Genomic DNA, 14,095 nt, shown 5'->3' with positions numbered 1-14,095 from the left:
AAAATAATCATTATACAATTCTGGCAGGTGAGCATAGGCTACTTTGTAGTTAACAACATTTAATTGAGAAGGTTTTTGGGAAAGCCTTTCAATCTACCAGAAGACGCTAACAGCAACACGTGGTAGAGGTGAGCAATGCACACAGACATGCGTTCTTCTTGCCTCTTCAGAAATTTGCAGTAAATAGGAATCGCTGATGCATTCTGGTCATGTCTTATGATACATTTGGGCAAGTAAATTCATTTTCAATACATTTAGTTGATTCCCTACAATGGTCAATACATTTTTGCATAGCCTACTGTTGAATTCCTTTTTAATGCCTGGATTCCAGGAGGGCCCAAACTATAATATTTGGATCACAGTGAGGCTCTCCACTACCAAGCCTTGGCACCACGAGACATAGCATGACTGGCTTTGTGAAACTCGTGAATGCTTTAGAAAACAAATACATGCGTCAGAAAACACAACTTTCCATTTGAAGTTTCTTCTTTAGCCTTGACAGAGGAATTTTGTATCCCATAATGTTCAATATTTATAGACACATATTGTTTTATAGTTTGAATTAGAATTATGATGAAATAGACTACTTGTGCAATATTATTTGATGATCAGCATGCGATAGAACATTTCGTCTCTCCGAATCACAAGATCTTTGTGTTCTCTGTTTATTTTCCCCAAAATGTATGTACTGAACCCAGTCCAGAGTCACCCGGGGTGACTGAAGAGGGAGCGCAGATATTTGGGGAACCTAGCTGTAGGACTTATTTTGCCCTGACGTGATGACATTTAACTGATGTAATGAAATTAAGGGGAACTGGTGTGTGTGCTGAAGGTTTTGGGAGAAGTCAGGAATTTCATTAGATAAATTCCATAAAATGAATGCAATCATTATTTTCATTCAATTCAGAAATGTATGGAATTTTGAGATGTTTTTTTAAAATGTATTAATTCTTAGAATTGATCCTTATGCAGAGTGTGCAGTGCATAATTGTTCTACTCTTTACAAAACTACATGCTGATTTGCGCTTAGTCTTATATTTATTTGTGTTGAGCTTGTGATCCACAGAAATCCTAATTCTGTGTTGTAATGTGTCATAAGCATACGGTTTAGACTTTACATCTGTACTCGAATGTACGGAACTAGAATCTGTTTGATAAGGCCTCGATGCTCTTAGGAAGTGTTTTCTATACTTGTGCATCTGCTCTAACTGAATCATACAGTGTTAACTCCAATTTCATTTGCGGTACAATGAAGGGTAGTCATCCTCCCTTTTTATAGTCACTCCTTCAAAAACGTGATTTTGTGTGAGTGGTTCCCATTTAAAAAAAAAAATTGCAGTCACTTGTTTGAATAGACTGGTTTTTATTAACATTTCCCATCAGACTTCCTATTTTCTGTTTAGCTGTGTCACACATTTATTTCTGCCCTGTCTTGTAAGATACTAAAGAGTTATGTCAAATGTATATAGACAACGTAACAAGGTTGTGCCTTCCGCTATTGCATACAGTCAGTCATATCCCCCCTTGGATCTATTTGAAATGCTGTTTGATCACAAAATAAGTATTGGATCACTATGCTGTGTCCACGTAAAAAATAAAGTTTGAGACTGGCTAGAATGGAATTCCCCTTATCCCATGTTAGTGAGGGAAGTCTACCCCCACACTCAGTCATGTATTCATAGGGGGCTTTGGCTAAAGTACCTCCAGTATCTGTTCAAGGAATTAGGTTCTTATAGGTCCCAGGAGAAGTGTTTTCCCCACCCTTTTTTGGATATGTCGAAGTTGATGTTAGTTTTTATAACCGACTCCATTTTAGGCAATAGGACTTGGCTTGTTTGAATTAGGTCCTTTGAGAAATTCCCCCATATAGGGTTGCCTTTCAAAAGTTAAGAGCTAAATGTACTTTTTTTGCTTTACAAAGTATTCTAGCAAAAACAATTGTTGAGCTGTGTGTCGGTTGCAGTTAACGCCATCCATGTAATGTATTTGTTTGTAATGTTTCCTTGATATCTCATTTCCATTCTCATTTGGAGTTGTCACTGAAGTCTTAGGCAGTTTCCCATGTCAGGTCATATTTCTGTCAAATATTAGGTCAGGAATCATTTATCTTTCATCACGTTAATGCATCTCTTCAAGTGATACCGGACACTGGGTTTAATGATCTAGTATTGCATTTACATTAGTAATTAGTATTAGTATTGCTGCCCCCTTCCCTCCCAAAAGACTCATAAAACACTACTAAGAAAGTGTTGGCAGTCTGCCTTTAACCCGCAGACCTAAACTCACTGTGTCAAACCCCAACAGACTAATAGATCTTTCAAATCCATTCCCGCCATGTAGCCCACCCCTTCATCGCCATTTCCGGTGTGCTGTGTACTAACTTCCTGTTTCTCTCCTGTAGATGAGAGCAGCGTCTCCCTCCTGCAGCTGATCGGGGACCCTCCCCCGGCTGAGATCACCAAGGTCTATGGCCCCGACAACAGCCCCGGCTACGTGTTCGGTCCCGACGCTAACACGGGCCAGCTGGCACGTGCCCATCTTCCCAGCCCCTTTTACCGGGACTTCTCCCTCCTCTTCAACCTGAAGCCCCAGTCCACCAATGGTGGCGTTATCTTCTCAGTCACGGACCACTTGCAGCAGATCATGTATGTGGGTGTCAAGCTGTCGCCCGTGAAGGCAAACCGGCAGAACGTAATCTTCTACTATACGGAGCCCGACTCGCAGGAGTCGTACGTGGCGGCCACCTTCCCCGTGCACAATCTGGCTGACCAGTGGAACCGCTTCTCCATCTCCGTGCTGGACGACAAGGTCACCTTCTACATCAACTGCGACGACCAGCCCCAGGTGGTGCGCTTCGAGAGGTCCCCAGACGAGATGGAGTTGGAGTCTGGAGCCGGGGTGTTTGTGGGCCAAGCTGGAGGGGCCGATCCTAATAAGTTCCTGGTATGTATCATGCTATTACTGTATCTTTTGTTATCAGGGTCAGTGGCCGTTGTGTTTCAACTTGGTCGATGTGGGAAATTAATACATTTCCTAGACTGATGGACTTGAAATGCAGTTCTACCCCAAACCCTGTCTTATATTTAACCTACAGATGACAGATCTTAATTTGATCCCTCTTTTGTGGCATTAGGAAATTCAAATGAGCCTTGTGAAACCCGCAGTTCTCTTTCTCTTCATGGAGTCATATTCCGTTAGTGTATCCATTGTCACATAATGAATGGTGTGAAAACCAATAATAGGCTACTGTTTGTGATTCCCTGGCTCATTTGGGCCATCAGAGGACATAATAGGGTTTCTAGCGAACCTAAGGTTACGATTGAACTGTCAAATTGTAGTTCAAGCCTGGTCTAGGGTGGTCTAGCGGTTAGGGCCCATTGCCTTCAGAGCACATATAGGCCTACTGTGTCAGTGTGAGTTCAATTCCGGCCCACGCCCTTCTGGCACAAATAACTCAATCCACCCGATTTGACAAGATTTAGTTACACATTTAAAACATGGACAGTCCATCAATATTTTACCCACGATCTTGATAAGAAATTACCATACCAGACTTCGATTTTAGGCCATGGCTTGCCGGCCAAAAATTCTGGATGCTTCCGGAAGCTTTAGTGCATGTGCGGATCATGTTCTGCGCATATTCTCAATGCATAGAGAACAGGCTACTCAGATGAATGGTGCTTGTGTAATAAAGTTGGGTCAAAGCTGTATCAATGTCTGCAAGATCACATAATGATCACAGTATTCTACCTAACAGAACCGAATATAATAGCATAGTATAACGTTACTGTAAGACAAAGACACCACCACATTTAATCAAGAATGATCATTCTTAAAGCTCCAATAGGTTACGCAACTCAATATTAAGGTGTTCTTAATGATTTGTACACTGTGTATATCAGTGTCAGGGGCAAGTGGAATCAGAAATGAGACCGATCAGATTTTCTGTTTTGAACAAGAGAAGTGCATGTCCTCACAGCCAAGCTGAGTCGGGGCTAATATCTAATAATTATTATTATGATAGATGTATTTTATATAGCGCCTTTCATTATACATATACTCTCATACGCCCACAAACAAAGTACATCCTTTTTTTTTTTTTTTTTTTACAAATGTATGATTTGTATGATATGATTGCCCTCAATTGGCCTGCTTTAAATCAAAACATAAAAGTGGTCTAACCCTGACCATCCACCTTCTTAAACACCAAGTTTAATTATTGGACTTCACAGTGGGGGAACAATAAGCTCCAGCTGGCCCTCCCTGCCACCCCTTGTAAGTCCTGTAGCTGACCCTTTGACCGTCGCTATGCAGAACCCAGCACAAACTGACAGGTGCCCTTGTAAGCAGAGGGTACAAGCAGACAGAGGCTCTGAGCACTAAGCACCAGTGAAACAGGTGCCCCATTGACCAGGCCGGTTGGTCTTTATTTCGTTTTCAATGCATTATTATCTAAGGCTGTTGCTCTCTCGTGATGCAGTAGATTGTAAGGTAACACTTTTAGTTTAGGGATCACATAGTGGGCACCAATTTGCAGTTAAAGTGTGTATAAGTAACTAATTCAACTAGCTCTCACAGTTTAATGTCAGAATTAGACGTTCATCCATGTTTCTCAAACGTTAACAACTTTCTATCGCAGGATTTGAACTTTCAAACGTTGGTCCTGGTCGGCCCCTAGATGGGAGACCAGATGCTGCAGAAAGGGGTGTTGGAGGGCCAGTAGGTGGCACTATTTCCTCTGGTTTAAAAAATATCCCAATGACCCAGGGCAGTGATTGGGGACGTTGCCCTGTGGAGGATGCAGTCTTTCGGATGGGACGTTAAATGGGTGTCCTGACTCTCTGTGGTCACTAAAGATCCCATGGCACTTATCGCCATCCCCGTCCACAACGCCCTAGCAAAACCAACTTGAAGGTAACAGTGCTCACTGTTGCCCCTCGTGGCCAGTTTCCTCATTGAAAACTGACTCGTATCACGGGTGACTTGGTAAGTTAATTAGGCCTTTATTCTGTGCTATAACAATTAACAAAAATATAAATGCAACATTCAACCATTTCAAAGATTTTACTGAGTTTCAGTTCATATCAGGAAATAATTATTTTGAAATGAATTAATTATGCCGTAATCTATGGATTTCACAACTGGGAATACAGATATGCATCTGTTGGTCACAGATGGTTTATGGTAGAGAAATGAACATCCAATTCTCTGACGGACATTCCTCCAGTCAGCATGCCAATTGCACCCTCCCTGAAATCTGTGGCATTGTGTTGTGTGACAAAACTGCAAATTTTAGTGGCCTTTTTTCCCCAGCACAAGGTGCACCTGTGTAATGACCGTGCTGTCAGCTTCTCTATATGTCACACCTGTCAGGTGGATGGATTATCTTGGCAAAGGATAAATGCTCAGTAACAGGGATATAAACAAATTTAAGAGAAATATGTTTTTTTGTGCAGAAGGAATATTTTGGGGATCTTTTATTTCAGCTCATGAAACATGGGTCCAACACTTTACATGTTGCGTTTTATATTTTTGTTCAGTATACATTAAAATCTGTAAACGCTAAGATGAAACATTTAGAGAATGGACTGGGATAATTGATCTTTGAAAATTTGGTTTAAAAAAGTTAAAATGGGAACAGGTATAGCATACTGAAACACAGACGTTGTACATGCCTTTTGACAAATAATGCAGTATTGAATCCCCCTTTTTATTTTTTTATTTCACGAACATATATATTTCTATGCTGATTCATGACTTCTCAGACAGTATCGTAATTGGATTTTTTTACTTGCTGTCTTGTAAATTTAGACGGTCAGAACCTGTCTCTGACTAAATCGAGATAATTGGATGATTTAGGTAAAACGTGGTCAGAGGGAACAATGATCGTTTTAGTGTGAATGGGCAATCCAATAACCTCAAGGTGAGGGAGTTGTCTTTTTGTGCTTATTGACACAGAGCGATAGAGACATTAAAAAAGAGAGGGGCAGAGGTTAATTTCATGTCCGTGAAAAGTTTGTAGTCCTGCTCACGGTTGATTGATTTTGCTGAGCAATTATTGGACACGTCTTCAAGTACAACTCGGGGCATCGGAATGCTCAGAGCAAAGTCCCAAATAGCACTCCTTTGGTGTTTAGACAGCTCGGGCCATCTGTCCTATCTTGGCAAGACCAAATTAGGAGATTTAAACAGAAGTATTTGGCCAAATGTCAGGGCATAGTCTATTTTTCCTCTAAGCTGTGTAAAATTATTTGTTTCCTCTTTTTAAGACCGTTGTTAGAGACTTGAAGAGTTGAACCCTTAACCCTGTAATCAGAAGGTACAGGCCAGTAACAATTAATTACCTTCTGAGAGGAATGTAGCCACTCAAGTCAAATTTAGATAGTCCATGAGATTGGTATTATTGATAGTTTTGACATATGTTAAAGCTATACGTTGTTTGTTGACACAGGCTCAAATTACAATAGAAACATAAATAATGGCGTAATACAACCATGATAAGTTAAATTGCACCTGCTTCCAGGACCGGAAGTAACAGGGGAAAATGAAAAGGCACTTATCCTGTACAGACTGGAGATAGCTTCATAGTGAAAAATGAGCTAATCAAACAAATTAAATGCATGTCTTTGATAGCTACTTAGGGACATTGAATGCTCATGAAAACAACTGTGGGCGTTCATCGAAAGAGAAGCTCATAACTAAGAGAGATTTTATCAGTTTAAAACAGGGGTTTCCAACAGGTCGATTAGCCCACATATGAGTGGCTCGCCAAACAATTCAGGAAGTATGTGCAATTTTTTATGTTTTCCAACGCAAGCTGTCATAAACAACTCTCACAAATATCAGCTCCAGGCTACTATCTAATCAATGCAACATTGACATTATCCCACCCCTATTTAGCCACTATTGGCTTAAAAAGCCAAACCTAACACTATCTGCCAATTCATTTCCAGCAATATTGCCCCTGTCTGTGTGTTGCGTGCCTTTGTCTATAACTCGGTGTGTAGCCAGTTGATGTGATAAGTCTTGTGGGTTAACAAAGACTTTCCCCAAAACCTTCTCAATTAACTCCAAAGTAGGCTTACCTGGCAGAAGTATATCACGAGTAAGTATTTAATTTGTATATACTATTTGTTATTTGCAAACTTTGCCATGGAATGAGCAGCAGCAGTAAAGAACCATTGCTAGGTCGGCACATTAGTCACTCGCTAGATGCACAATTAAAGGGTCAGATGCCCAGTTAAAGGGGAATTATCCCCAAAAATCGAAATATGGTAGTTTTCTTCCAGACCTAAAAGAAAATGTGTCTTCTGATCAGATTTACGCATTGACACGGACTGAAAACATCCAATTTAGCTTTTTCTCTATGAACAATTGTCATTTGGAGAGTGAAAAACAAAAAAAGAACTAAAACCAGGAAACTTTTAACAGAGAATACACCATTTGGGAAAATATAAAACATAATTTGGGTGGGGGGGATTTTATAGGGCCCCCTTAGTTGTTTATTAACTATTATTTTACCAGGTATATTGGCAGGAAATGGTGCACTACTTTCTCCTGTACACTAAGGACCTATGGAAGAGTGCCTATTTGAAAGCTAGGGGAAAAATGAGTAGCTCTTGACATTTTTTAGCTCGTGACATCATTTTATAAAGTATCTCACATGCTATAAAAGGTTGGAGTCCCCTGAATTAATGGCAGTCATTGAAAGAGGCTATTGTGATGGCGAGTTTAATGGACTAAGACCACGGAGGATGACAGAGTGTCATATCAGAGGAGCCCTTTTAATTTCTCAACACTTGGGGCGGCTGTATTAAACCCCTCGGCTTCTCTCACGAGAGGGGTTTTTCTGCCCGAAACCACCACACAGATCAGGGATGTATGTTTTAAGAGACAGGGCTTAAGAGGGAAGATAATGTGTGATGTGTTTTGTTATTGTGTAGAGCAGGGCCAACGTGTGTGGGCTTAATGGGGGAGAAGAATGCTGACATGTGTACAGGCCATGTATTGACAACTGTGTGTGTGTGTGTGTGTGTGTGTGTGTGTGTGTGTGTGTGTGTGTGTGTGTGTGTGTGTGTGTGTGTGTGTGTGTGTGTGTGTGTGTGTGTGTGTGTCTGTGTGCTTGCATACGTGTGCTTCCCTCTGTATTTTCCTTCATAGGGGGTGATCGGGGAGCTGAGGGTCGTTGGAGACCCTCGGGCCGCTGAAAGACAGTGTGAAGAGGAAGGGGATGACTCGGATGCGGTAAGTGACCCTTGACCCGCTACCGATACAAAAACAGGTGCAACAGGTTAGTGCTTATACAGTTGTTGGCTAAGCAAGGTATAGGGAGGCTAAAACTTACAGTGAACTCTTGGGAACAAACAACCAGTTGTTTCTGTAGGAGTTGGATATGCTACAGTACATCCCCAAGCCCTGTGATGTGTAGAAATATGCAAAGTTGACATAGGTACACGATCTACGCTAATTAAGCATATTTGTTTAATATGTGTCAGTTAGTAATACATTTGGCTTGAATTGCATACGTTACATATTTTCGGCATAAATCCCATGTATTTCTGTGATGCATTACATGTTAGTTATCCATTTAGTATTAATAGCATACGTTAGTATGTATAAATAGCATACGCCTGTGTATTTCTGTGGTGTTTGGATGTTGTGTGCAATTTATGAATGAACATTCCTCTTGATGCATTCACTAAGAAGGAAACAGGAGCAAACGGGCTGACATGGGGAGGGACCAACCTGAACTTCTCCAATAAAAAACACTTGTTCTTCTTAGTTTCCGCTGTAAAACGTTTTGCTACGATTTGTGCCTCTCCTACCAGGCTTCAGGAGACGGCGGAAGCGGTGACGAAAGGATACCGGACGGGGAGAAGAAAGGATCGGTATGATCATTTGACAAACATTTTAGTGTTCACATTTGGTTGCCATCCACAAACAAGCACGTTCGATCTAAGCAGTCATATGTTTCCTGTTCCCTTTTGGGTCTACACTAATGGAGACCGTGATCTAAAACCAGGTTGTCTGTGATGTTTCAAAGTCAGAGTTTCGAACGGGACGGCTTGACTATGTACTGGTTGTAGGAAGTTTGGAAATGTCGCCATATTTTATTTTTATTTTACCTTTATCTAACTAGGCAAGTCGGTTAAGAACAAATTCTTATTTTCAATGACGGCCTAGGAACAGTGGGTTAACTGCCTGTTCAGGGGCAGAACGACAGATTTGTACCTTGTCAGCTCGGGGATTTGAACTTGCAACATTTCGGTTACTAGTCCAACACTCTAACCACTAGGCTACCCTGCCGGGTTTTCACTACAATGTTGGCTCATAGTTGTTGTTGTGACTCCGTTGTAGGAGAATAGTTTGAATAATAGCTACATAATGAAGGTGATGGATCTCTCTCTCTCTCCCCCCTCTCACTTTCCCCCTTAGGGTACATCCATATGGGACGCAAAGATACGAAAATACGTGTTGGTTGAAGATGTCAGACTGACAGTTACGGTACGTGCTCTGAAATCAATTTTACCTGTATTTGTTGCCGTTCACCCACAAGCATGTGAAATTTCACCTTTTGATTTGTCAGCACCGCTCTTTCTTCTCGTGAGCAGCCTATTCCCTATATACTGTTGTGCACTATGTAAGGAACTATGTAGGGCACCCTATTCAAATGACACCCTGTCCTGTTCACTACTATAGTGCACTATATAGGGAATAGGGTGCCATTTGTGACGCAACCATCCGCATCATTGGATTTTAAACATATGGTCAACATGGAAACCGAGTTATCTGTAGGGAGCTGGATACGGTATAGGGAGGTGGTACGTTGTGGGGAATGTATATAGCCCGGTTTCGCTGCGGCATATCACTTGGACAACGTCTTAAACTAACACAATCGTCTTCCATCTAGCTTACAAGGACTCCGTAATACCTCTGTCAGTGCTGTTGTAGCTAATACCCCCCCCCCAAAACATTTTTTTTAAATTAAAAATACCACACACAAACATTTTCAGCGGGGACCAAATTTTCAAACTACTGGTTATTTCTAAAAAAAGGTTTCTATATTTTCCCATAAATCTGTACTCTTAATTTTTTGCTCCTAAAATAAAAAATTGCCGATCCCACTGCAGTTCCCCAGCGACCCCAACTTTGAATACCACTGCTCTACAACAAGCAAATGTTGCAGCACAACCTCCGACCAACCTCCATACAACGCTGTGGAAGACTAAGGAGGAAACCAGATGTCTGGTCCAGGTCAGGGTGATGATATCTCCAAGGTTCTATTTTGTTATTTTGACTGCTTTCTCAATCAGACTTAAGTTGAGAGCACAGCAATAGAGAGGGATGCAATGGAAAGAGATGGTGGGGAATGTTGTGCCTGTAGCATAGGTCTAAAACTCCCTTTTTGTCCTGCCAAGCCTTGTAGGTTCCACAGGGCTCTGGGTGCATGGGCTAACTTTGAAGCCTTGTGCCACTTGACAGTGGGGCTTTCCGACCACCAGACAAGTGTTTTTTATCACCGTATGGAACAGCTGTGGATTTGGAATATTATCTGTTTCATTGCATTGCTTAACCTGTTGCGACGAGCAATCCCGTATCCGGGATCCTATTTATAGCCTCAAGCTCATTACCATAACGCAACATTAACTATTCATGAAAATTGCAAATGAAATAAATATATTAGCTCTCAAGCTTAGCCTTTTGTTAACAACACTGTCATCTCAGATTTTCAAAATATGTTTTTGAACCATAGCTAAACAAGCATTTGTGTAAGAGTATTGATAGCCTAGCATAGCATTTAACCTTAGCATTCAGCATGCAACATTTTCACAAAAACAAGAAAAGCATTCAAGTAAAATAATTTACCTTTGAAGAACTTCAGATGTTTTCAATGAGGAGACTCTCAGTTAGATAGCAAATGTTCACGTTTTCCAAAAATATTATTTGTGTAGGACAAATCGCTCCGTTTTGTTCATCACGTTTGGGTAAGAAAAAACCTGAAAATTAAGTCATTACAACGTGAACTTTTTTCCAAATTAACTCCATAATATCGACAGAAACATGGCAAACGTTGTTTAGAATCAAGCCTCAAGGTGTTTTTCACATATCTATCAATGATAAATAATTTGTGGCAGTTTGGTTTCTCCTCTGAAGAAAATGGAATGCGCATGGACCTGGAGATTACGCAATAATTTCGACGGAGGACACCGGGCGGACACCTGGTAAATGTAGTCTCTTATGGTCAATCTTCCAATGATATGCCTACAAATACGTCACAATGCTGCAGACACCTTGGGGAAACGACAGAAAGTGCAGGCTCATTCCTGGCGCATTCACATCCATATAAGGAGACATTGGAACACGGGGCATTCAAAATCTGGACCATTTCCTGTATGAAATGTCATCTTGGTTTCGCCTGTAGCATTAGTTCTGGGGCACTCACAGATAATATCTTTGCAGTTTTGGAAACGTCAGAGTTTTTTCTTTCCAAAGCTGTCAATTACATGCATAGTCGAGCATCTTTTCGTGACAAAATATCTTGTTTAAAACGGGAACTTTTTATCCAAAAATTAAAAGAGCGCCCCCTATCTCGAAGAAGTTAATGCCTGTCTGACTTCCGCTCAAGTTTGGACAAGCGCAGACAGAAATGCAGACACTTTTCAATTGTGTGACTGACGGCAGGTTTTAGCGTGATTGATGGACTTGCAAGTTGTCATTGTCACATGGTGCACTAAGGGCAGGAATGCAGTCAAATCCTCACTGCAGGAAAACGACAACATTGTTCCTGCACCATTAAAGGGCTGGTTATAAGTGTGCAGGAAGTGATGTTGACATGCCGGTTTACTTCCGTGCAGGTTGTATTGAATATTCCACCCATACGCTTAGAAATGTTGAGGGTAAAAAAAAAAAAATTGGTAGGATGATCTACCTATTGTCAAGCTTAAGTCCCATTTTACAGTCATCTGAATGAAAGTGCATCTAATTTAATATTTCATGTTTTTAAGACCGCTCGTGACAGTGAAGTAAACATACTTCTTATTTAATTTACATTTCTTATTCAATTGAGTCTCGAAGCTCATGTAGACTCTGGGATTAGGCATGTGTGTGTTTTCGGAGTGCGAATCTGATCTTTGTGCCATCTTTACCTTTGTTTGCATCAACTTTGTGATCTAAATAGTTTAGTTCTTAGCACACAAGTTTCAATCTGCAAGTGCAAAATTGGGCTTGTGTCATCTATGGTTAAATTAAGTTGTGTTTTCAAATCAATCACCACCCGGAGCCTCATCTATACCCGCTCTCCTCACTCCCACCTCTCAGAAATTATGAATGCATGGGAGTATAAGTGTGTGTCTGTTTTATTACATATATCCCCTTGGATCGCTCATATAACACTCACCAAGCCAAATTCTCCACATAGTTGACTTCAGGCCCTACAATAGGAAGAATGTTTGCCCATAGAGGAAACTGGTTAATGAAACAGTAAAGAATTCCGTACCTTTTCATTCACATGCCCCCCTCCTGCCGTCTATCCATCGTCCCACCCAGTGTTCCCCTCTCAGATTCCACTGGAGAAAAATACGAGACTTTTCACCTGGTGAAGAATGAGCTTAGAAAATGGGGGTGTTTGGTGTCATCTTCCTGAGTGGGACAAGTATGGAAATGGCCTCTTCTCTTCCACCCCTGCATATTCCCCTACCTCTAGAGCACTAGTGGGGATGGCAGAACTTTGCCAGTCCTTCCTTGTCTCTACTCCTTAACACACACACACACACACACACACACACACACACACACACACACACACACACACACACACACACACACACACACACACTGAAACACACCCACACACACTGACACACACACTCAGACACCAGCTCCTCCACTCTATTCTCTGACCCCTAACTGAAGAGCTGGAACCCAAAACGGGTCACATTCCTGTTGCCAGGCGTGTTCCTCCCGACCAATATAATTGCTGCCTGTCGCCATCCCATCCGCACCCAGTGGGAGAACGTACGCCCACTGTCTCGCTCACTGAGAGAAGAAAGAAAAGGGGGATGGGAAGGAGGGGAGTCCAGACAATTGTCTTTCTTGGCCCCTTGACTCTCTTACCATCCCCCTTCTCTAAGCTTGACACCTGTTATTTGATCAGCCGCCCCATGATCAATGTTAGTAGCTACCCTAACATTTTGCGGTGTAGTGAGTACATAAACTTATGCGGGGAACTACTACATATCTGCCCTTTTTATAGTTTTTGTCAAGTAAACCGTTGTGCATATTATATAACCTACATACGGACACTGTATTGTAGATGTGTGTAGGTATGGGAAAACATAGGAACTTGTGCACTATACAACTCCCTATACCCTTCAGCTCAACTCACTGTTGTATGTTCATAATGACCACACATAAACGGCATGCCACCGTCTTGCAACACCACTGTAGACGCTACCTCACAGAGGGGGAGAAAGTGTGTTTGCTTGGTCATGGGTATTCATTTGTTTATGCTAAGCGAACCTGAGCAGTTTAACAAGGTGTGCATAAAAATGAAATTACATAATTACACCAGACACTGCTAGTCTGCCAACCATTAGCGCACTAGCCCATAACAAAAATAAAATTTCACAAAACATATACATACATAGCTCCTTAAACTACAAATGGGCTGCCTTTTTGGCAATATTATGGAAGAGGGGAAGCCAACATTGAGTATTTTAAGTACCAACTTTGTACCACAACATAAACATGTACTCTTTACATTTGGTTATTTTTGTGAGGGAACTACTGGTCAAATACCCATTAAGCAATACTAAGTCAGTTGGGAACTTTGAGTTTCCTTGGAGCTGGATATATTTTTGTTTTCATTCTCCCAGCAATTTGGTTGTATTATCACCCGATAACAATTTTTAACATTAACTTGGCTACATCACAAAACATGAACTCCATAAATGTCATTGTTTTCTTTGTTCGAGAACAACAAATACTCATGTCACATTATTAGGGATTGTTAGAGATTCTTACAAATAACTCAAGCATAGATCGGTAACTTTCTTGCTAATTTAACACACATAAATTACAGGACATGAGACAAAAA

At 41.2% G+C, this 14,095-nt stretch overlaps 1 protein-coding gene across 2 annotated transcripts in view; it reads left to right on the top strand.

The window, feature by feature from the left end:
- LOC118367197 (collagen alpha-1(XVIII) chain-like) overlaps positions 1-14,095 on the top strand; it is a 175,966-nt gene that overhangs the window by 89,171 nt on the left and 72,700 nt on the right. For both annotated transcript variants that reach the window (XM_052493944.1, XM_052493943.1), the window contains 4 exons: positions 2,402-2,943; positions 8,161-8,244; positions 8,829-8,888; positions 9,436-9,504. In XM_052493944.1, coding sequence (XP_052349904.1) covers positions 2,402-2,943; positions 8,161-8,244; positions 8,829-8,888; positions 9,436-9,504 — 755 coding nt within the window. The remainder of the gene's footprint in view (positions 1-2,401; positions 2,944-8,160; positions 8,245-8,828; positions 8,889-9,435; positions 9,505-14,095) is intronic.

The sequence above is a fragment of the Oncorhynchus keta genome, chromosome 34 (assembly GCF_023373465.1).
Source record: "Oncorhynchus keta strain PuntledgeMale-10-30-2019 chromosome 34, Oket_V2, whole genome shotgun sequence".
NCBI lineage: Eukaryota > Metazoa > Chordata > Actinopteri > Salmoniformes > Salmonidae > Oncorhynchus > Oncorhynchus keta.
This window is presented reverse-complemented; position numbering and strand designations above follow the sequence as displayed.